The 24,722-nt window shown below is 35.6% G+C and overlaps 1 protein-coding gene across 3 annotated transcripts in view; it reads right to left on the bottom strand.

Annotated features, from left to right (window-relative positions):
* Positions 1-1,350: 1,350 nt before the first annotated feature.
* Fndc3a (fibronectin type III domain containing 3A) overlaps positions 1,351-24,722 on the bottom strand; it is a 146,689-nt gene continuing 123,317 nt past the window's right edge. For all 3 annotated transcript variants that reach the window (XM_020170863.2, XM_074043403.1, XM_020170865.2), the window contains 12 exons: positions 24,157-24,295; positions 23,015-23,083; positions 22,031-22,149; positions 19,867-19,972; positions 19,604-19,779; positions 15,998-16,111; positions 15,182-15,331; positions 14,792-15,075; positions 14,477-14,689; positions 11,439-11,605; positions 10,431-10,558; positions 1,351-3,877 (listed from right to left, as the gene is read on the bottom strand). In XM_020170863.2, coding sequence (XP_020026452.1) covers positions 3,563-3,877; positions 10,431-10,558; positions 11,439-11,605; positions 14,477-14,689; positions 14,792-15,075; positions 15,182-15,331; positions 15,998-16,111; positions 19,604-19,779; positions 19,867-19,972; positions 22,031-22,149; positions 23,015-23,083; positions 24,157-24,295 — 1,980 coding nt within the window. In that variant the 3' untranslated portion in view covers positions 1,351-3,562. The remainder of the gene's footprint in view (positions 3,878-10,430; positions 10,559-11,438; positions 11,606-14,476; positions 14,690-14,791; positions 15,076-15,181; positions 15,332-15,997; positions 16,112-19,603; positions 19,780-19,866; positions 19,973-22,030; positions 22,150-23,014; positions 23,084-24,156; positions 24,296-24,722) is intronic.

Raw genomic sequence — 24,722 nt, 5'->3', positions numbered from 1 at the left:
TGATTGCATCCAGTCACAAGGCTTCAATATTTGTCGTTTTGAACCCCTTTCTGGGCAAATTTTCCCCAGCAAGTAGAAATGGTAAAATCATCATGTTTACTGTGAAGCATAGCCATTACAGCATCTAAAAAGGTGCAACTCTGAACACTGAGTTTTGAGGACTGCAGTTAAAATCTTTGTCCTTTTGTGAATTTATTTTTTTGGTTGCTTCTCCCTTGTAATAACACCAGGGAGAAAATGAATAAACAAACAGAAAGGATACTCTCGAAGGCACATTGTTCCTCAACAGTACTCATGAAGAGTAAGACTGCCTTCTCTGATGGTAGGGGGGTAGGTTACACAATCACTGCTTGTTTTAAAGCTTTGTTTGTTTGCCTCCTTGAGCTGCCGTACACATGGGATCCCTCTGTTCATAATGGTGAAAAGCCAGGTACTTGTATTGGAAACCAACTCACAGAATGCTCAGCATGATGTAAAATTCCTATTTCCAGTCTACCGAAAAGCAGATGAAAGTGATGGTGTGACGCTGTATTATGTCTTAAAGGATAGACTCTTCCTTAGTTTCTTCTGTGGAGTGATGGTCTTACATCCAGAAGACTTCCCCTTTCCCAGCCTAAGTTTTTAAACTTTACTGTGGTACCTGCATGGTGGCAAGCCATTTTGATTTTGTTAAATTATTTGCCGATACTGGGGCCTGAACTTAGAGCCTCACTGGCTGGGCAGATGCTCCACTACTGTATACCTGGGACTATAGTGTGTGCCACTATGCCCGGCTTACTGATTTGAGATGGGGTCCTGATAACGTTTTTGCCCAGACCAGCCTCAGTGGGTCCTCTTGTTTACATCTCCTACATAGGTGGGATTCACATCACCATGCCTACCTTTTATTGGTTAAGATGGGGGTCTCACAAACTTTTTGCATGGGCTGGCCTTGAACTGTAATCTGCCTGATCTCCACCTCCCAGGCAGCTAGTATTACAGATTTTAGCTACCACGCCTGGTCCTACTTTCATTTTTTTCTCTTTTGGGTGGGGGGTGGGTCCTCAAACTATTTTTTTCTCTTTTGGTTGTGGGGGGGGGGTCCTCAAACTATTTGCCCAGGCTGGCCTTGAATTACAACCCTCCTGATCTGAGCCTCCCAAGTAGCTAGGATTACAGGTGTGAGCCACCAGTGTGTAATTTCATTTTTGAATCTACTTGAGTCTACTTATATAACAAATATGGACCTCATGTTGAGGCTTTGAATACTGTTGAAAGTTGTTTTAAACCCACTGGAAGAGGGGAGACATTGCTTCATTTTTTCAAACAGGCAGCAAATAATGAAATGTATATGAATACAATAAACATCTCTCAAAAAAGAATGATACAACTTTTATTTCCCATGGATTTTATAGATACTTTGCTACATAGTTTATGTATTCTTATGATATATTTATTTTCATCTGTATGAAGTTCAACCTTATACAATTTAAGGTGAAATGTTTGGTAGTGTATCTATACTCTTTAAAAAGTTTAGAGTTTTGGAATGTACAGTATGAGGTAAAATCAAGATTACATTAAAAATTGTTTTCTCTGCTGCACTAATTTTGCAGTGAGGCTCAAATGGCAAGTACACTATTAAATGACATTTACTATCAAAAATAGGAGTTCATTTGAATTACTATGAAAAACATAAGCCACTGTAACTTGCCACAGTGGCACATTTTACCATTTTAGACATTCAACTATATAGAAATCTCTGGGCTCTTACACGCCAACTCATTTGTACTGCCAAATGTGGCACTTTTAAGAAGTTTCTAGAAAACAATTGAAATTGCTGTTGTTTTGGGGGAAGGTTATCACCCTATACGTATGAGATTCAATTTAAATAAAATGTAAACATACAGTATATTATAGTGACAGATCATTCTTACCACTCAGAAAGGCCAAGTTTATCCATTTCTTTTTTGAACAAAGGTTAATTTTTTTTTTCCTACAGCACAGATCATTTGACATAAAACAATTACAATACATGCCCATTCTATTATAAGGGAAATTCTTCAGAGATCTTCAAAGCACAAAACATATGTTCCTTTTTTCAAAGACTTACAGAAGTGCTTAGTAATCACTAAAATGCTAACCTCAGCAACTAAAAATTAGTGATTCACTATCCTAAAATTCAAATAATAAATTAAGAAAGCTAGTTACAGGTGTTTTACAGATAACAGATGTGATAAAACAAGAATCTTAGATAATTTCATTACAGACTATCATTACTGGCAGTCGTCGACATATGGGCAAGATGCACAATGTGATACTTGGCAGAATTCATCTGATCCAATAATTCACGAATGCAAGCTCACGAAACATTAATGAATAATGCAACTGCAAAGTGCTCTAATGCAACATTAACTACATGCAATCAACAATTTGGAACAGTATCCAAACAGACATTATACATTAAATGTTAGTTTTTCAAGAAAGAAAGCAGCTTGAATAACTTACTGGTGCAAAGTAATTTTGTCTTCAGATTTGGTGCCCCAAACAAAAAGGTTAGGTTTGATTATGAATTCTGGTGGTGATGGCAGTAGTTATGGGAGAAGCAGCAAAACTTAAGTTTTGAGTTCTTCAAAGTTAGCCTGTACCAGAGAGATGGAGTGAGTGTGTATATATTTCTGTACTTGATAATTTATATATATGCCAAATATGTATGTGTATGCCCTTATACACACACATATAATTTGAAGATTCACAAAATAGATGTCAAATAGGTCTGAAATTCAGAGTTGGTTTTTATGATTACCTTCTAAAAAGTTACTAACTGAAAGTCTTCAGTTTTTCTTCCTGTGTTCTCAAGACCCAAAGAGGTACTTTTTGAGTAAACATTACTGTATTTTCAGGCCAAGTAAACTGCCTGTGCGTTCTTTGACTTATCTGTGTATTCGTATATAATCATAATGAAGAACTCCACATTTATCAAACGAAAAGCTTCTTTTCCCATGTATATTCTTTCATCCAGTTTTTGTTTGATAAACCCCTCCAGTTATACATTATAATCTCACTTACCAAATAATTAAGACAAATGAGGAGGTAGAAATATAGCACTAGATTGCTTTCACAGCATTAGACTTTGTAACATTTTTATATAGCATGTTAGTGTAAATTCTAGTCATTCTGAAACTTTCAGTTGGTAATAAACTTTGAAACAAAAAGATCAAGTTATCATTATTACACTCATGCTAACTGGTCAAAATATCAATTATAAATTGTTGCCTCTTAGTAAGTATGTTTTACAAGAAGGCATGTCAAAAAAATAAAAAAATAAAAAAAAAGTAAAAAGCCCCAATCAAAAACCAAAACTTAACAAAAAGATAACAAAACCTCCCCAAATTGGTATTTCTGTGGCTTGCATTCTAATAAAGTGCCAGCCTCTACTTAACAATGTAAGCATTGAAAATGGCAAAATGATGTGCTATAGTCTCAACGCCAGGGTTAAATGCCACCGTTTTTGTAAAAGCAATACAGAAATTTTAGTACATGACAAAATAAAATGTAATACAGTGCTAAAAATAAAGTTGTATTTTCACTTGATTACAAAGTACTGAATGATAAAGGCAATCAAAATGGAAAAGCAAGCAAAGAGCACAAGGATGACAGCGGCACACTGCTCGTCACTGAGTGCACGCCGGGTCCGCGTACTGTCCACAGTGTCTCTGTTGGTGCTGGCTGGTGGCTCTGTCCTCTGGGAGATGAAGAGCACTGTGGTGCTGTAGGGACCTACTAGGTCCTGGTGCCCCACAGGGTCTTGGCACTGGCGAATGGCACACACACGGAAGCGATATTCACAGTTTAGCTGAAGGTTGGAATACCGGAATGAAGAGTCGGGACCTTTGTAAATCTGTTAATGAAACATTGGAAAGAAGACTCAGGTGAAGAAGGCTGGACAGAAAATGTTAACACCACCACGTTTGGGGATTATCTTTGACATAAAAGCTAGTGAGTATCACTGATTTTATCTTTTAAGCAACATTTAAAAAACACCTATTCAAAAGGGGGTGATAAGAAAGAATAATAGAAGAGGTGACTACAGTTAAAATACATTATAAACATGGATGGAAATATCATAATGAGCCCCTCTTGTATAAATAATATGCACTAAAAAGAAATAACAAAACAAAACCCGCTTATCCATTAGCATACGCACCTGCTGCTCTTATGAGCAAGGAAAATGTGAAAAGGCATGTGGGATCTACTCAAAGAGCTGAGAGAGGAGTTAAGGAGTGAAGGTGTACTCCAGAGCAGCAAGAGAGGAGCAAGTCAGCTCTCAGGCTTTCCTCAATGAAGACCCACTGTTAGAGGCTCAAAGCTTGCCTAACTAGTAAATAATCTTAGAACTTGACCCTCTGCTATGCTTTAGAAGAGAAATTTAAAAAAATGCCGTTTCATGAATTTTCAAGGGAGTATACTAGAGAACTGGAAGATATTACTCCAGTAATTCAGACTACTTACCTTAGTACAACAAGCATAATAGCAGTTAACTTGTATGGTAATTATGAGGTTGTGATGAACTAACACTTGTTAAAGTGCTTAACACAGAGCCTGATATAGAGTGAGTGTTCAAATATGGAAGTTACTGTTCTCATTTTAATGAGCCTCTCTTCATTCTATAAATGAGAAAGCCAGAGCTCACAGGATTAAGTCACTTCCCACTAGTTAGCCGGTAGGATCTAAGGCAGACCAACCAATACCCGGGGCTTGCATTCTTTCAAGCAGTTTTAGCTGCTTCAGTTGTACCTGTGTTATAAATCTACATTTCTAGAAATTGATTTGCTCCCAAAGAAGTAAGATCTCTGTCTCATTTTTGTGTCTACAGAATCCAGCATAGCAGGCATCTAGTGACAGGCCACTATATTAGTGAATTACTGACTTTTAAGTAAAAATGTAGATGCGGAGAATATATATATAAAGGAAGTTTATTGAAAGAAGTAGGCCTTAAGATGAATCTTAAAGAAAATGGTAAATATGCATTAGTTATGTGATGCACATTAGTGCTTCAGGGGGTGGGAATGTAGAAACGATGTATGTCTAGGAGATGGTAAAATAATTAACAAATGAAACTGAAGGGTGAGGCTGGGCATGAAGACTCAAGCCTGTAATCCTAGCTGCTTGGGAGGGTTGTGGCTAGAGGTCATTTGGGCCAAAAGTTAGAGAGATCCCATCTCAACCAGTGGCTGAGTGTGGTAGTGTGTACCTGTCAACCCAGTATGCAGGGAAGCACAAATAGGAGGATTGTGGACCAGGCCAGCCTGGGCATAAAGTGAAATCCTGTATCAAAAACAACCAACACAAAAAGGGCTGGGAGCATGGCTCAAGTGGTAGAGCCCCTGCCTAGCAAGTGCAAGGCCCTGAGTTCAAACTCCAGTATAGAAAAAAAGGGCAACAAAAACCCCCTAAAGGGTATCTTAGAAATCAGCATAAAATTTCACACATACAATGAAGCTAACTTAATACACATTTTTTAAAAAAGTGTATGTCTTAAGAATACAATGGGCAATTTCATTTTTTGTCCTGCTTTATTTTCTCTTATGTCTCCAAATAACATGATAATATTATATTAGGGGAATCCCCACAATGGCATGAGGGTGACAAGTGAAGAGATCTGGCAGAGAGAACAGGAATACATTAATTTTATTCATTCAGACATTTAGGTAATTCTTTTTTATTCTTTTTGGTGGTATTGGGGTTTGAACTCTGGACCTCACACTTGCTAGGCAGGCATTCTACCAATTGAGCCATTCTGTTAGCCCTCTTCACATTTGTTATTTTTGAGATTATGGCTACACTACTCTAAACTGCAATCCTGTTTGTGCTACCCACATAGTTGGAATGACAAATTCACACCACAGCCCCTGCCAATGGTTGAGATGGGATCTTGCAAAATTTTTGCCTGGCCTCCAACTGCCACTCTCCCAATCTCTGCCTTCTGGGTAGTTAGGATTATAGGCTTGAGTCACTGCACCTAGCCTAGGTAGTTTAATTCAAAAGGGACAACTGTAGGAATGTGACATGAAAATAGGTTTAAGGAATGAATTGTGACCATGAGGACTGGGGCTCTTGATGTATAAAAGGTTGTGAGGTTGATGAAGTTCTTATTGAGCTAAAAATGACTTGTGCATAACAGTAAGAAAAAGAAAGGGACCAAGATGATATTGGTGCCTATGATATACTGATGGAAGTTAGTAAGAAGCTAAAAAGGAGAAAGTGGGAGGGAAGATGGTGGGATTATTATTATTATTTATTTTTTGCATACTGGAGTTTGAACTCAGGGCCCTGCACTTGCTAACACTTGAGCCATACTTCCAGCCTGAGATCAAGTCTCAGATGCTGGAAGGATACACAGAGAGACATCTTATAGACAGCCAGGGACACAGGACTGTTAACTCCATCCTCCCCTACCCAGTCCATGTATAGGAGAAGCTGGCCTCCCTCTCAGCTCTAGCAATGGACCCCTTGGTTGACCTAAGCCTTAGCATTGTCTTTGGTCTTTGAAATGTAAGTGCTTTCTTTCTCCTGCATGTGAAGGAGGGTAAGTTCCCCACTGCTAAGTAAAGCCACTGGAGACAGTGAGAAAAACCAAGTCCCTAATATCTAATTGAGCTGTTGGACCAACCAAGCTTGTCTACTCTTCAGGTTTCTTCCTAGGAGAATTTACACTTAATTGCTTAAAAGTAGCTTGAGTTGGGTTTCCTGATACTTTCAAAATTCCCAGGTGGGGACCATCTGGAAGTGGCTCTTCTGTTCACTCTTTCTGAATTACTTTGTTGCACAATCTGAAATGCCATTTTTGGTTAGGGAGCCCTTGTTTTTAAAAATGCAAACACTTCTGATAGGATTAATGGGCAAGCAGACACTTGATTTGTACAAATTTTCCTAAGCAAATAAGTCTCTCCTAACATTTAGTAAGATCCATACAATGCATATGGGAGTTAGGATGTGTGTGAGAGGGGAGGGTAGAGTCAGAGAGAATGTAATTTTGGAGAATGGGGCAATTCTAGAGGAAGTTCTATCAAGTGAAGCACCAAGAAGAAACCAAAGATCTGGGCAAAGCTACTGAGCGATAAAAAGAGGGACAAAGAAAGGTAAGAAAGAAATCCATTTGTTCCCAAACTTGGCCTAAAGTCTAGGCATTTTCTGCTGCCAGCTGACCCCCAAACCCAGAAATGTTATAGGGTAAACAAGTTTTTATAGCCTAGGCTAGAAACTAACCACCAATTTAAAAATAATATTTCCCTTCTTAAAAATATCAACAGTTCCTACTTGGCCTCCTCCGCTACATATTCCACTCTTGAATCTTACTGGACGTCATACTTGAGAGTTCTTGGTTCTCCTTGGCACTCTAGCTCCTAAAGACTTAGCTAAGTGACACTCCTCCTGCTTCAACTTCCTTAGTGCTGGGATTATAGGCATGTACTACTACATTTGTAGTTTTATCTTAGTTATGACAATTTGGTTATACAAAATGTCATCACTGTAAAATTTCTGCTTGCTAGCTAGAATCTAAACAACTTTTGAAATTAAACAGTAACTTAATAATAATGTAGCCTCCCTGTAATTTTTTTGTACTTAATATATGTATGCTGAAAATCAAATAAATTACAAATAAATACTAAATCCCATGAAAGAAAATGAACTCTTAAATAGGTCACCTTCCAAGTTTCGGAATATAACTTGCAGTAAGTTGAAGAATTTTACAGGCACTTAAGAGATTTAGATGAGCCTACACAGGATGAAGTTCCAAGGAAATAAACAGTTTAAATTTTACTGTTTATAAACTAAAGTATGTGTAAGTAATGACAGGGTTGATTTAGGTTTTAAGCTAAATTAGAATTAGCACTGCTATTTCATGTTGTGACATTAGCTTAATTAAAATTCATGTACTATTCAAATGTGGGGTCCCTATTTCCTTTAAACATGTAATACAATTACATTTTCTTCCTTGGAAGGAAACTTGCTTATCTGTAAAAATTACATTTGAATCTAATTATGATGTCAATTTGTAGATAAAGAAATACAGAAATAAAGAAATAAAAACAGTCATGTGCCAAAGTTAATCTCTTTAGGTTCTTTGTAATTTTTGCCAAGAAAATATATTTCTATACCATTTTAAAGAAAAATACATTAAAATTTCTATTACTAATAATGAAAATAGTACAAGCCTAGAATAAAACAGATGAATGATTATTTTCTAGTGGAAAAAGAAAATATAAAAAACGCCCAAAACCCCAAAACCCAGGATAGAAGCCCACAAAAATAGGGCTGACAACAAAAAGGGAAAATTAGATGAAATGGTTGCAAATATTGTCTGAGTCATGTATTTTTATAACAAACATTGACAAGTACCCGTGCTATCTGATATTTATTCTCTACCAAGAGTAATTGTTTAAATTTTTGCCAAGAAATTGTTACTTTCTCTAAACTTGCATCATGACTTTGTCTACTGTTATATTCAAGCACTGTATTGTAATTATGACTATAACTATTACTATAAAAGACTCCTTTTGGGTTTCTCTGCTTCTACCCTTATCCCAACTGTAGTTTCAGCACTGTAACCAAAATGAGCTTGTGTCTAATTATGTGACTATTATGGCAAAAAACCAGCCCAGTGACTTCTGATGTCACTTGGAATAAAAGCTACAGACAGTGTAGCCTAGAATGCTTTCCATGATTTCCACATCACCTACACATCATATTAGTCTCCTTAGTGTTTATTTTCCAAAAGGAGAGCCATTGAACTTAGTCTTTAGTGCCTGGCATTCTTAGGGTTAACAGGAACTCTTAAGTGTGACTTCAGTTCAGTACATAATGGAGAAAGTCAGGTATTGATGGCTCTTTATCCTCTGGCAGTATAACTGTTGACTACAATAACCTGACATTATCAACAATTACCCTTAAGGAAAAAAAAACCAAATGGCCAAAAAACATGAAAAAATGCTTACCATTCTTCTTCATAAAGGAAATGCAAATTAAAGCCACACTAAGATTCCACCTCACCCCTGTTAGAATGGCTATCATCAAGAACACCACCAACAACAAATGCTGGCGAGGATGTGGGGAAAAAAGAACCCTCATACACTGCTGGTAGGAATGTAAGCTAGTACAACCACCATGCAAAACATTATGGAGGCTTCTTAAAAAACTAAACAGAGATCTGCCATATGATCCAGCAATACCACGCCTAGGGATATACCTGAAGGAATGTGACTCAGGTTATTGCAAAGGTACCCATGCACACCCATGTTTACTGCAGCACTATTTACAATAGCCAAGTTATGGAAATAGCCAAGATGCCCCACAACCAACGAATGGATCAAGAATATGTTGTATTTATACACAATAGAATTTTTACTCAGTCACAAAGAAGAATGAAATTTTATCATGTGCAAATAAATGTATGGAACTGGAGAACATCATCTTAAATGAAGTTAGCCAGGCTCAGAAGGCCAAAAATCACATGTTCTCCCTCATATGTGGATTACAGACACAAAACACATGCAGTAATATTATTGGACATGGGTCACACACTAAGGGGAGAATATGCACAGGAGAAATAGGGAAAGGAAAGGAAACCTAAAGCTTGAATATGGTTATGTGCTCCCTGTTGAGGAGAGAACAAAGTAATCTTACATTAGCAGAGGCCACTATGGGATGGGGACCAGGAAGTAACAAAGAGGTCTGGTAGATATGAACCAATGTGGGTTGCAAGCAACGACAGGCATCTCTCTGTAAAGCTCTCTTTATCCAAACTAGCAAAAATGATATGTCTTATTATCTTTTATGTTTTCTCTTCAACAAAGTTGGAGAACAAGAGGGGGGTGGGGGGAGAGGTGGCACAAACAATGTATACATATGTAAGTAAATGTAACAATGATAAAAGGAGAAAGAAAAAAAAATTACCTTTAGGGATCCCTATTCCCTTCATATCGGCCTCATTACTGTATATCAAATTTAACAAGCATGCTGCTGCCTTAGGGCCACTTCTTGGTATACCCTTCTCGCCATATCTTGGTCTTTTGGTATTTTCCCTCCTCCTTTTCCTCAGTTTTATTTTTTCTCCAATGCACTTATAATCTGACATGCTATATATTGATGTGTTTATTTGCATTTACTGTGTTCTTTTCTTACTAGAATGTAAGCTCCATGGAGACAAAGACTTTTTGTTCAGTGCTGTGCCCTGATTTTCTGGCACAGAATTCAGTGAACACTTTTCGAATGGATAATCTGTTCAAGTGTAGTATAAAAGATTTTGAATCCTGAGCTCTTTGGAACTTAATATATATTGAACAAAAGTTCTGAATTGGAAAGGCAAAAATGGTCAAATCTTTCAGTGAAAATAAGTAAAAATGAAAAAAGGGTACAAATATGTATCTATAAAATTTTATATTGGAACATACCTGTTTGAATTCTGAATCTTTTCCCACCATAACTTGAAGACTGTAAATAACTGGATCACCTTTCATTGGCTGTAAACATTCCCATGTAATATCACAAATGTGATCATTTACTTTCTCTATTTTGGGGGCTAAAAGGAACAAACACAAATAAGATCTGCTCCATTAGATTTTTAACTTGGCACTTCACAGACACTTGTTTTATAATCAAAATCACCTAACTTTAAAACCCAGTTATTAACTTAAATCAGTATATTTTTTGAAATATGCATAAAAAGGAGTTAAAATCAACAATTTTCTTAAGGCTGAGAGACACTAAACTGGATGAGGGAACAGAAAAATGACTATTGGAAAGACTATTCAGAAAGGGTCGTGCTAACTGTGGATCTGTTTAACAAGCAGTACACTAAGTACCTGACCCAGGATCCTGTCCTAGAAGACTCTGCTATTACTTCTTAGAGTGCAATGAACTTGAGTTTCTTTGGCTACTTGCCACAGTCATTTTAAAATCAGAACTACTTTGAATTAGATTTACATATATAGAAATGTGTATACATGTGTACATGTTTGTGTAAAATTTGATAAAAAAATCCAGTTAACTAATAAAAATTTGTTTTACTTAGCAGAACACCTGATTCCACCCTCCTGAAATCCAAATGAATGAAATAATAGTGACTTAAAACATTTAAACAAATAACAATAGCAGAAACAGAAAATGGCCCTAATAGGAAAACAGCCTATCTATTCAATTTAGTATCTTTATGTTAGATTAATAATAAGATCAGTGATTTGTACTCAGACCAGTACTAGTCTGAATATTACTATGACAGATGAAATAGTTTTTATTATTGAGAGTCAAACTCCCAGTAGGTGGGCTTCTCTCTCTCTCTCTCATAACTAACTGTTGGACACATACTAGCTTTAAAATTTAATAAAAATAAGGCATTTTATGAAAAAGCATTTAAAATTAATTTACTATTAAATAAAATCACTTCAGTAAGTATAACTTACCTTTCAAGGCAGCTGGGACAGATTTTGGAGTAGTAAAAATATATTCTTGGGAGAGAGGACCTTCCCCAGCTTCATTACAAGCTTGAATACAGAATTTATAGGATGTTGACTCATTAAGTCTTTGTACTTTGTATGTATGACATGGTCCTCTGTACAAGGACACAAACCTAAAATGGAAGTACATAAACTTTAGAATATTTTGTAAAAAGTATTTCTAAAACTACTAAAAAAGTAGAGTTGGGTACATTATTTAGAAATAAGTTGCTCTAAAAATTTAACTCCAGGAATAGTTTGTCACTCTAACCCTATTTTTATGCTTTCCATCTGATGGTAAAAATCATAGATGTGGTAGATTTCCCAATTTGACTTGGCTTATTCAAAGTCTGTTGCTAAATTTCATGTCTACATGTCTAACCATCTAACTCTTCTCAGGACTCTGGGACATCTTTGTTTGTGGCTGCTGTCTTTTAATGTATATGTTTTTAACGACACTAGAACATCACATTTTCACTATGAATTATTTCCAACTAATGTCATAGTCATGTCACTAGTCAACTACAGCATGGACCTGAGCTATGAGATTGTTTCTATTTCAATCTTCCTTGTTATCTGAAAACATTACAGGCACAGTTTTAGCTGACTTTAGTGATGTTTCCTAGAATTTATGTTGCAGCATGAGAGATACACAATTTCAAATAAGTTACCTATGTGAACTCTTTGATAGAAGCGTAACATTATATACACTTCTCCTATTACATTATCTACAAATTGAATTTTTCCAAGTATTTTTGATTGGTTATTTACAAAATTTTGGAAACTGGGGAATGAATAATTAATGCTAATATGGTGCTGGTAACCTGAAAAAGTAGAGCCAGGTTAAAAATGAAATATTTAATGACCTGAAGTAGTTCTAAGAAGCAATAATTGGATAAGCCTTGCCTTTTAAATATCTGAAGCATTATTTTAATGGTAAGAAAAAAAAAAAACCAAAAACCAGTGATAAAACCAATGTTGAAAATGACAAAACGTGGGGTCAGATAAAGCTGCTACTTTAGCCTTCTGACACTACCCCTCAGCAAATGTAAGTAGTTCTGAAAAATCAAAGGGAAGGAAAGGTGATATTAAGTTGACTGACATCATAAAAGGCTTTAATTTCTTCATTTTACACAGCCATATTTATACCCTACCAAAATTTTCTAGATGCTAAATAAATACTATTAAAGTTCTATAATAGGATATAATAGAATTTATATTTAATAGAATTTTTATCCTGTTCTTTTTCAGGTGAACATTATTTACAAATGTTTCTAGTAAGCCTTGTTGCAAATGTGAATGCTGTAATAAAAAGGATGAAGAGAATTTAAAAGAATTCACTCAGTAGTAGTAACATATACTAAAGACAAATGGATGTATCAAAAGCCTCCGAGAGCAGGAACCTCCTAGAGATAAGGATACAAGGAAATAAACTTCTGCTAAGAACAAAGCACAGAGACATTCACAGACACATACGTTTTGGAAAATGACCAACACTATTCTGTAGCCTTGGGAAAAGCTGCTGTTAGTATTCTAAATTCATCAGAAAGGCAAATTTCTAATAAACTAAAAAGTAGAAAATTAAAACTCAAAATTCTTAAAATATTCTAAGAGTAACAACTGTATAGGATATGTGGCATTAATGTCATTAAAAAGTCCTAAGTTGATACTTAAGTAATTAATGTAAATATTTTGAATAAAACACTATAACTGAAACATATGGCTTAGTGAGGCAGTATAACATGTGTATGAAAATGTAAAAGACAGAGGCATATATAAGACCCTGAATGAGAGGGAGAGTGGCAAAGATCTAGCTGAGATCTGTCCATGAGGAACTGAACTATGTTCCTTCAGTGTGCAGGTCCTGTGTCATCAAGTGTGCAGGAGGGTGAGACAAAAATCTCTGTCCTCAAAAATCTCAGAAGTCTTTAGCAAATCACAATCATTTACTGTAAAATTCTGTCTTGCTAGAAATAAACACCAGAGTTATTTTGTAGCCAACATTAGATTTCACGAAGAAAATTAAAGAGAACCAAAGAGCAGACTACTTAATTTTCTCCCTTACAGGAGACCAACGGAGGAGAAAAAGAAGGAAAGAAAGACAGCGAATAATAATGAAGTACATCACATCTATGTGAACAAGATATAAGGAAACACACTAAAAACTGGGGGAAAGGGTAAGGAAGAGCAGTAGAGTTAGGTGACGTTGACTTAAAACACAATGCATATATGGGTATAATACCAAGGCAAATATCTTGCTGATCAACAGACACATAGAAGGACAAGAATGAAAAACAAGTCCTGCTAATAGGAGGTCACTAATGGAAGAGGGAGGGTAAAAGAAGGAAGTAAATAAGGTGAATATGGTTTACGTATTTTCTATACAAGAATGAATACAGAATTTTTAATCCTGTTGAAATCACCGTAAGAAAGGGAATAAGGAAGAAAGGAGAAAAATAGAGAGGATGAACCAATTTAGGTTATAATACATATATACACGGAAATGTCACAATGAAACACCCTGTATAGCTATCTTAAACAAACAAAAAATGTCTTTTTTTCAAAAACGGAGAGCAGGAAGGTAAAACAGGTCTTATCTGGGGGTTGGTACCAGTGGTGGTGGTGGTGGGGGGGGGGACGGAGAAGATGTAGGGGTGAATATGGAAGAAATATGTACTCATGTATGAAAATGGAAAAATAAGACCTGTTGAAACTATTCTAAGAATGGGGGGAGGGGAGAGAAAGAGAATGATGGAGGGGGTGAATTCACCTATGATTTATTGTAAGCACTTTTGTAAATGTCACAATGTACCCCTAGTACAACAATAATATAATAAAACATTTTCTTCCTTAGCAGCGCACTCAAATTATGAACAGGGAATCTATATTATAACTTCTGATATTTTAAAAATAGCACATTTAAAATTACTTACTTCTATAGTTCATCAAAATTTATACACTTAAAACCTAAGAAAAACACATAAAAAAGCAAGTAAAAAACCTACCTTCCATTCTTATCTTCCATTTGAAGATGGTATTGAATAGAATCTGTTGACAATGTCTTTGGGGTACCTTCTCCCCATTTCAGCTTAAGGTTCTGGTGGTTAAAGGCAACACATTCCAGACGAGGTGGATCAGGAGGAAGGGGCTTAGTTTTTAATTTTATCATATGGCTGAAAGGTCCGGCTCCAAGGCTATTCAAGGCTTGAATTCGTATTCTAAGTGCCACATTAAAAACAAAAAGAAGTATAACTTACGATTATTTTGTTTAAAGTGCTTCTCTGGCTTAAGCAAAAATTAGCATAGTTTTTAGAGTGTACCTATATGTTGTATCTGGTTGCAAATTGTCTATAATATAACTTGTAGTTTTTCCTACTGTCAAGGGCTGTTTATCTCCAAAGTCTATGCTGTAGGCAAGGATTTCTGACCCATGGTCACAAGGCTTTTCCCAGCTTATCGCAAGGCATGAAGAAGGTGAATAATGGGGATTTTCTATATCATCATCACTAATTTCTTGAAGAGAAGTCACGATGGCAGGAACTGATGGTGGAGTCACACAAGCTACTACTTCACTGAAAGGGCCAGCACCTACAACACTCAGAGCCTGCAAATCAACAAAGCCTCCTAGTTAATAAAGACAGGACCATGAAAATGTTCATGAAACAGAAAACTCTGGACCAAGCATGTGACAAGGCACTAATCCCCTTTACCTGCACTCTGCAATAATAGGTAGTTGCTGGTGAAAGTCCTTTTAAGTCATAACTGAGGCCTGGTCCACAGTAACATATCTGCATACTTCCTTCAACTCCTCCCCACTCCAGTCGATACTCAGTGACATCAGTTCCATTACTCAAAGGAATCTTTAAGTTAACAAAGGAAAAAATCCTTAGTCCTGATATTGACAAAATAGCTTTTAGGCAAAAATGTTCTTTCAATGAGCATATTAAAAACTGGGTTGCTTTTGAATTTTTTACAATCAAAACTGTGCATTTTTATTCATTAAAATGATATGTATTTAAGACTGGCCAGAAATATCTTTGTTTCAAATTAAGAGAATGTTAAGCTAAGTATACTTCAAAATAATTTTATTAAGCAATATAAAAATGTTAACCTACACAAGGATATTTTCCTTGTTAAATTTCAAAGGAAACTGAAAATAATTATTACTATTATTATTATGCACAATAAGTATCTTGGAGATAATAAATATAAGAGAAATAGTATAATACTATTATTCCAATTCCTGTGAATGTTTGTTCTAAAGTTCACCAGTTCACCGGTGGCTGAAATATCTCAGTACTGAGACAAGCAAATCACGAACAAGAGTCCGCTACTTGAAATGCAAATACACCTTACCCAAATGCTTCAAAGAGGAAACAATTCACTCTTTATCACATGAATTTAACTAGGACTTATTCATTGTGTAATAATTTTGGAGGCAAAAATGAAGAGTATCTTTAATCTTTTAAATAACCTAGCCTAATCACTTAGGAAAGTAAACATTAAGTCAGTGGAAATTTTAATACCTCCCAATTCACTTGTGCACAAGTTGAAGATCTGCAGGTCACTTGAGGGGGCTTGCACTGATCTGGTGGCCCAGGGGCTGTGGTAAAATCACATTTTTCTGAAAATGGTCCAAACTGGAAAAACAAGCATAACCAGCATTTTCATTTTTCACCCTTAAACATCCACTGATTGTAGAGAATTCCATATTTAAAGATTCACCAATAATTAAGTCCATTTTCTCAGCCTTAAAAAATCTGGTCATATTTTTATAAGCATTCACTGAAAGAATAAAGATTTAATAACTGAGGGTAATTTTAAGTTTTGTTTACTATACTTCTGCCCCTTGTTCCCTTCATGAACTGTTTTCTGTAAGAAGGACAGAGCATTAGGGAAGTAGGCAGAGTAAGAAGAAATTACATGAGGGGTGAAGTATATTACATGGGATAGGAAGTATAGTAGAGGTCACTAAAATTTGAAATAATCTGAAGAGGCTTAACACTTTAACTTTGTACAATTTTAATTACAGAATAGTTCACAAAAACAAAAGTGCTACTCATTTGAGATGAAACTACCTCAATGAAAAGAGGTGAGAGGTGTCTCAGCTAAGTGTACAGAACTCTGTACACTTAGTTAGTCAGCTCTGGAGTCTGACTAACCTGGCTTTGTGGTTTACTCTATCACTTACTAGTTTCTGTGATTATGGGCAAGGCTTTTCTAGTCTCTTCAGTTGTAAATGGAGGTATCACCTTGTTTGCTCATTTTATGGAAGTATATAGACATAATATTTTAAAAATAATCCATGCAAATCCAGAAATGCTTAAAGTATAAGTTTTTGTCCCCCTTAGCCAAACTACAAATCATAACTAGTTTTTAACTAGAAGTAAATGTTGCATATAATCATCTAAGTAAATAGGATTATTAGCACTTCCTAGAAGGTAAACTTAAACCTCCTTGAAGTCTGAAGTGTTACAAATTCCAAGTAAGGCTAGAAAATACTAAAGTAAGTTATAGGACATACTACTTTTTAATTTAGGAATATAGACTCATTAAAAATTGCGAACTTGGTCCTCAACATTATAAAAGCTATATATGACAAACCTACAGCCAGCATTATACTTAACGGAGAAAAATTAAAACCATTCCCTCTAAAATCAGGAACCAGACAAGGATGCCCACTATCTCCACTCCTATTCAACATAGTACTGGAATTCCTAGCCAGAGCAATTAGGCAAGAAGAGGGAATAAAAGGAATACAAATAGGTAAAGAAACTGTCAAAATATCCCTATTTGCAGACGACATGATCCTATACCTTAAAGACCCAAAAAACTCTACTCAGAAGCTTCTAGACATCATCAATAGCTATAGCAAGGTAGCAGGATATAAAATCAACATAGAAAAATCATTAGCATTTCTATACACTAACAATGAGCAAACGGAAAAAGAATGTATGAAAACAATTCCATTTACAATAGCCTCAAACAAAATCAAATACCTAGGTGTAAACCTAACAAAAGATGTGAAAGACCTCTACAAGGAAAACTATACGCTTCTGAAGAAAGAGATTGAGGAAGACTATAGAAAGTGGAGAGATCTCCCATGCTCATGGATTGGTAGAATCAACATAGTAAAAATGTCAATACTCCCCAAAGTAATCTACATGTTTAATGCAATTCCCATCAAAATTCCAATGACATTCATTAAAGAGATTGAAAAATCTACTGTTAAATTTATATGGAAACACAAGAGGCCACGAATAGCCAAGGCAATACTCAGTCAAAAGAACAATGCAGGAGGTATCACAATACCTGACTTCAAACTATATTACAAAGCAATAACAATAAAAACAGCATGGTACTGGCACAAAAACAGACATGAAGACCAGTAGAACAGAATAGAGGACCCAGATATGAAGCCACACAACTATAAGCAACTTATCTTTGACAAAGGAGCTAAAAATATACGATGGAGAAATAGCAGCCTCTTCAACAAAAACTGCTGGGAAAACTGGTTAGCAGTCTGCAAAAAACTGAAACTAGATCCATGTATATCACCCTATATCAAGATTAACTCAAAATGGATCAAGGATCTTAATATCAGACCCCAAACTCTTAAGTTGATACAAGAAAGACTAGGAAATACTCTGGAGTTAGTAGGTATAGGTAAGAACTTTCTCAATGAAACCCCAGCAGCACAGCAACTAAGAGATAGCATAGATAAATGGGACCTCATAAAACTAAAAAGCTTCTGTTCATCAAAAGAAATGGTCTCTAAACTGAAGAGAACACCCACAGAGTGGGAGAAAATATTTGCCAACTATACATCAGACAAAGGACTGATAACCAGAATATACAGGGAACTTAAAAAACTAAATTCTCCCAAAACTAATGAACCAATAAAGAAATGGGCACATGAACTAAACAGAACTTTCTCAAAAGAAGAAATTCAAATGGCCAGAAAACACATGAAAAAATGCTCACCATCTCTAGCAATAAAGGAAATGCAAATTAAAACCACGCTAAGATTCCACCTCACCCCTGTTAGAATAGCCATCATCAGCAACACCACCAACAACAGGTGTTGGCGAGGATGCGGGGAAAAAGGAACCCTCTTACACTGTTGGTGGGAATGTAGACTAGTACAACCACTCTGGAAAAAAATTTGGAGGCTACTTAAAAAGCTGGACATCGATCTACCATTTGATCCAGCAATACCACTCTTGGGGATATACCCAAAAGACTGTTACTCCAGAGGCACCTGCACATCCATGTTTATTGCGGCACTATTCACAATAGCCAAGTTATGGAAACAGCCAAGATGCCCCACCACTGACGAATGGATTAAGAAAATGTGGTATCTATACACAATGGAATTTTATGCAGCCATGAAGAAGAACGAAATGTTATCATTCGCTGGTAAACGGATGGAATTGGACAACATCATTCTGAGTGAGGTTAGCCTGGCTCAAAAAACCAAAAATCGTATGTTCTCCTTCATATGTGGACATTAGATCAAGGGCAAACACAACAAGGGGATTGGACTATGAGCACATGATAAAAGCGAGAGCATACAAGGGAGGGGTGAGGATAGGTAAGACACCTAAAAAACTAGATAGCATTTGTTGCCCTTAATGCAGAGAAACTAAAGCAGATACCTTAAAGCAACTGAGGCCAATAGGAAAAGGGGAACAGGTACTAGAGAAAAGGTTAGATCAAAAAGAATTAACCTAGAAGGTAACACCCACGCACAGGAAATCAATGTGAGTCAATGCCCTGTATAGCTATCCTTATCTCAACCAGCTAAAACCCTTGTTCCTTCCTATTATTGCTTATACTCTCTCTACAACAAAATTAGAAATAAGGGCAAAAGAGTTTCTGCTGGGTATTGAGGGGGGACGAGAGGGAGGGGGCGGAGTGGGTGGTAAGGGAGGGGGTGGGGGCTGGGGGGAGAAATGAGCCAAGCCTTGTATGCACATAAAGAAAAAAGAAAAACAAAAAAAAAAAGAAAAAAAAAATTGCAAACTTGGGAGTTGTATGTTGAAACGAAAATGGGCATTTTGATACATGTTAAAATTAAACACCACTGTGATTGTGATTCAATAATTCACTCTTCAGCACAGTCTCCTCACCCCCATTTTGTTAGCTGCACGCAGTCTGAAGCTGTATGTCTTTCCAGGAAGAAGGCTGCTCACTGTACATTCTACTTCAGAGCCTTGGTAAACTTCCTTGGGTTCATCTTTTTCTATAGGAGACATTTCTACACCATAATAAGAAATGGGTGATCCACCATCAACCAGAGGGGGTCCTAAGGGTGGAAAGATTTATGCAATTTAATAAGAGAAACACTTTTAGTTCTAACTCAATTATAATTCATTACCAAAATGGAAATTACCCCATCGTAACTGTATTTCTTTTGCTTTGGGTCTACCCTGTAATCTGGGAGGAAGGCATGGGCCAGGAGGTACAGCTGGAGTCTGCACAAGTAAAGATTCAGAGACCTGCCAAAACAAAAGCAAAAACAAAACAAAAATTCCCCAAACCAAATGATCGATTGGTTTTGGCAAAGGAAAATAATATGAACACAAAGACTGTACCAATAACTTGAAATTGTACTTGCCTCTGAACTGAAAATAAAACTCTGAATAAAATGAAAACCTGATTAAATCATTAAAACACATTTTTTTAAACAGACAAATAAAATAAAGACACAAACTGTATGACTACTCTTTACAAAGCAAGTTACTGGAAAAAGAACCCCCAGCCAATCCTTTCTATTCTTTCCATAATTAAAAACCAAAACCCCCCCATCTAACACAGTTTAATAGGAAATATTTTTACTCTGTTCAAAGGGATCCACGAATCTCTTCTAAGTAGGAATATTTTAATAACTATAAATGCTCTCTGTCTTGTTTTCAGGCGGTCTAGGCTCTTGGTTACTTCACTGTACTTTTAATCTAATAGTAACTTATTTAACAAAACAAAACAAATTAAAAAAAAAAAAACCCAAACTTTCCTTCTTTCTGCCTAAAAAGAATTCTAAAACCAGGTAAGCATCTCTAGATATCTGTTACCTTTCCTGGTATTGTTTTCAGTTTCTATGCTGTATTTTTTAAGTCTTTTAGATTTAATTAATTAATTAATTAATTTTGTCAGTGTTGGGGATTGAACCCCAGGGCCTTGTGTATACTACACAAATGCTCTACCACTGAGCTACACTCCCAGCCTTAGTTTTATTTCAGAAGCCATTTTCTTAAAAATGTTGACATAGACTCAGTATCATATTCCTTATCTGTATGTACTAAGGTTTACACTTTACATTCTTTTTAAATACATTGCCTTATTCAGAAAGGTACCCTAAATACTTAAGAATGCTCTGAATAATAGAATTTTGTACTGAATAATAGAATTTTGCATGTGTAAAACTGAATTTGCTTTTCTTAAACCCAGGGAGACTACCTCTTTCTGTTTTTGCAGCACTGGGGATCAAACTTGGGCCTCTTGCATGCTAGGCAAGTACTCTACCATTGAGCTATACCTCACCTTCTATACCAAAGAGAAAAAAAATTTTTTTTTTTTTTGGGCAGTAGTGGGGCTTGAATTTAGGGCCACTTGAGCCACAATCCATAACCTTTTTTGCTTTAGTCATTTTTTTGGGTAGGGTCTCTTTAACTTTTTGACTGGGCTGGCCTCAAACTGTGATCCATCTGATAACCATCTCCTGAGTGGCTGGGATTAGACATGAGCTACTATGCTCACCCTGAGATTTTTCTTATTAGATAAATTTAAGCAATTAGATCACAAGCCCATTATTGGGAAGGACTCTCACTCACTTTCACAATACTTGAACTTTCAATGAAATGCTTTTAATTCATCTTTAAAATAAGAATATTTTCATTATGTTAAATTGTGTTTGAAAAATAACTAGTTTGAATGCTCCAAGAAACCAATCTTGGTCAAATTCATTAAAAAGAAATGTGTTCTATTAAAAAACATTACCTAAGGGCTGGAGGACTAGTCAAGTGGTAGAGTGCCTGCCTAGCAAGCGTGAAACCCTAAGTTCAAACCCCAGTGCTAACCAAAAAACAAAACAAACCCTGACACCCCCCCCCCCAAAAAAAAACCTGCAAGTGTCCCTCCAGAATATTATAAATGTTTGAAAATCAACATAACATTTAAATCCACTTTGGTTACTGGGTCAGTTTTTCTGAAATAAGCAAAAATATTATAATATGAATGCTATTTTGTGGTTTCTCCTGATTATTTTGTTTCTACGTTTGCTTGGTGTGGTTATTGAGTATCACCCTAAAATTTATCTTTATAAAATTTTCTTCAGTATTTTTCTCAAAGCTAAATACCACTAAGACAATAGATAGTCACTGAATACTCACTATAAGCAAAGTGCTGTATTAGAATATTCTGATAACTATATATGCAGCCGGGTTACAGAAACAACTTTTCCACATTTATAGACACATTTCAGCACTTAAGGTAGCACCTGGTGATCCTAGTGCATTTGCCCAAACTTAAAAACACCCCCATCTCTGTATAAGCATTACCGCACTCTGTCCTCCGTCACTGATGCAGTAAACCCGCACACGATAAAAGCAGCCCGGATTCAGTCGATCACAAAGATGCTCTCGAGTAGCACCACTGTAGATCATGTCCCATTTGCTTCCTGTAAGATGAAGAATTGTGTCCAATCAGCTACAAGCTAATGCTTAACATTTACACAGCAGGTAACCTAGCTTCACTAAATAAGTGTTTATGTAATTTGTTAGAAACAAATTAACTTGTTTTGCGTTTCCTGGAAATGATCTAATTTTCTTTATGAATGCAGCTTCCCAGACAAATCTACATGGATTTGTTGAAGTGAAATATCTTTGTAACTCTGCACAGACTTTGGCTTACATTGATAATTTGCTTTTAATTAAGCATTTTAAATGTGTTTGCTGGTCCAGTAATAACATTATAACAAACAAAGAGTAGAAAGAACCAATATCATAGGAAATTTAGTCTTAATTAAAAGACATTATTTGTTTGTAGGAAATAGGTCATTATATAGAAATAAAAATGGCTAAATGTGTGACTCAAGAATAAAAGTCACTTATAAAAACTTCTTACTAAATCTAATATAATGTGAGTTAAATTTTAGGAGATAATTTTTCTCTGACACATCTGAGTAAAATCTAATTGAATAAACTAACCTTTAGTAACCTCATAGTACCTAATAACATAGTCTGGGTATGTTGGGACTGAGAAATGTAAATCAATGAAAAAAAAAAAGAACATGTAAATATAATAATATAGGTGGATAGTAGCCTTATATTTGATAAATTGTACTTCTGTACAATTTGAAGTGGGTCCTAACTGCTACAAACAAACAAACAAAAAGAATTAAGGACAGCCCACAGTGAAGTAAAAACCTTTTTGTTGCAGCAAATGTAAAATAAAAGGAAAGAAAAGATATAAAATGTGAAACCATAAAGAGGAGAGACTGACTAACTGGAATAAATCTATTAATTTTTAATAGCTATTCTTACCATTAGAGCCTTCTGCCATCTCCACTACATACTTATTGATAGGTGCCCCTCCATTATCTTTTGGTGGATCTATTCAAAGAAACAAAAGTAGTATTAGGCAAAGAACATAAAATATAAAAAAAGACAGAAAACCCTAAGAAACAAAATATCAAAGTTGGACTGTTTAAAAAAGAATCACCTGCAATAACTACTAATACCTCTGTCTCATTTTTCTATGCTGTTGTCACCTGCTTTTTAACTAATTTACCATATTTCCCCATGTTTACAGATTTGGTATTCTAATAATTTTTAAAGGCCACACATTTTAGAATCTCAGATGTTTTGAAATATATGGATATTTTAATTACCTCTAAAGTCTTTTAAGTATATATAATCTTCTCATTGAATTAGTGTATAAGCAGATGCTCAATAAATGTTTGTTCTGAATGAATAACTGATTTTATTTTGCCTGAAAGCCAAAATCATCCAGGTGACTCTGGTTACAGGTTCAGTAGTCTTTTATTTCCCAGAGTGATGTCCTTGTTCATAAACTCACAGTGGGTCCACGGTTTCTCATGTCAAATCTGAGCTTATTATCTGTGAGCACACGGCTTCCCCCCGACAAAAAATCCTCAGATGAATTACTCTTGAATTTCTTATTGGACTACCTGGAGCTAACATATTTACTCAAATTCTTAATTTTGTTTTGCCTGTAATCAAAACTTTACTGAAAAACTGTCACAAGAGTAAGTGATCATTGTTGTGTACTTTATAAATTATAATCAAACATAATTATATTAACTTGGTAGATTAACTAAAATTACTGAACTTATGATAAGGTTTTCAGTAAGAAAACAAATTTAGGGAATTGTGCAGATCATTAGTGCCATTTTCAGTCTGGTCTATTCTTCTGTAGGCTAGCACAGCGCTGTTAAACCATAGCAATGCTGTAGCAACCTGGACGTTTATATCCATAGATTCTTGGCTAGTTGTTTCTTTTTATATTTTTGCTTTTTCTCTTTTAAGGAGAGATGCAGCAAATCTCCAGCCAAAGGCTGGTGGTCTTTCACAAGCCAGATCATTCTCAAATACCTTAAAAATTATCTTTATATTAAAATTATTTTAATTATAGTGATGATGTAAAAATATGCATAAAATCTTACCCCAAGTTATTTTAAAACTGTGTGAATGGATCTTTCCTTTAACTGAAGGCTTTACAGGTACTCCTGGTTTATCAGGACAGGTAGTAAATTCTACTACTTCACTTGGATTACTTTTGCCTTCTGAATTATAAGCAATAACCTGTCATGAGAATATAAAGTCTTAATGAACAAAGGGCAAAAACCAAGTTTGATCAAGTGATAAAACACATTTTCAGAATGTGACAGCTTGTTCCTTTGAGAACTCTTTGTCTTTAGTAGGGACTTGGCACATATAAAGAATATGTAAATATAGGTCCCTTTCAGAGCTAGTCCTGGGAATACAAGTGCAAGTCTCATATTTTGACACTAAACAACAGTAAAAACAAAACAAGCTATAATTTGATGATTCTTAAAGGGCTTGCTTTTCTCTGGTGTTTTAAAAAGATGTCCTCATGTTCTTTGCATCTCCTTTCTTCAAAATGTGAAGCCTGCTTCCCGTTCCCTTGTGTGTGAGCTGTACTTAATGATTCCATCTAACACACAGAATGTAGCAGACTTGACAGTGTAGGTAATTTTCATGTGGAGAT

Source organism: Castor canadensis, chromosome 10 (genome assembly GCF_047511655.1).
Source record: "Castor canadensis chromosome 10, mCasCan1.hap1v2, whole genome shotgun sequence".
Taxonomy (NCBI): Eukaryota; Metazoa; Chordata; class Mammalia; order Rodentia; family Castoridae; genus Castor; species Castor canadensis.
The sequence above is the reverse complement of the archived record's forward strand: the minus strand, read 5'-3'. Positions and strand labels throughout refer to the sequence as shown.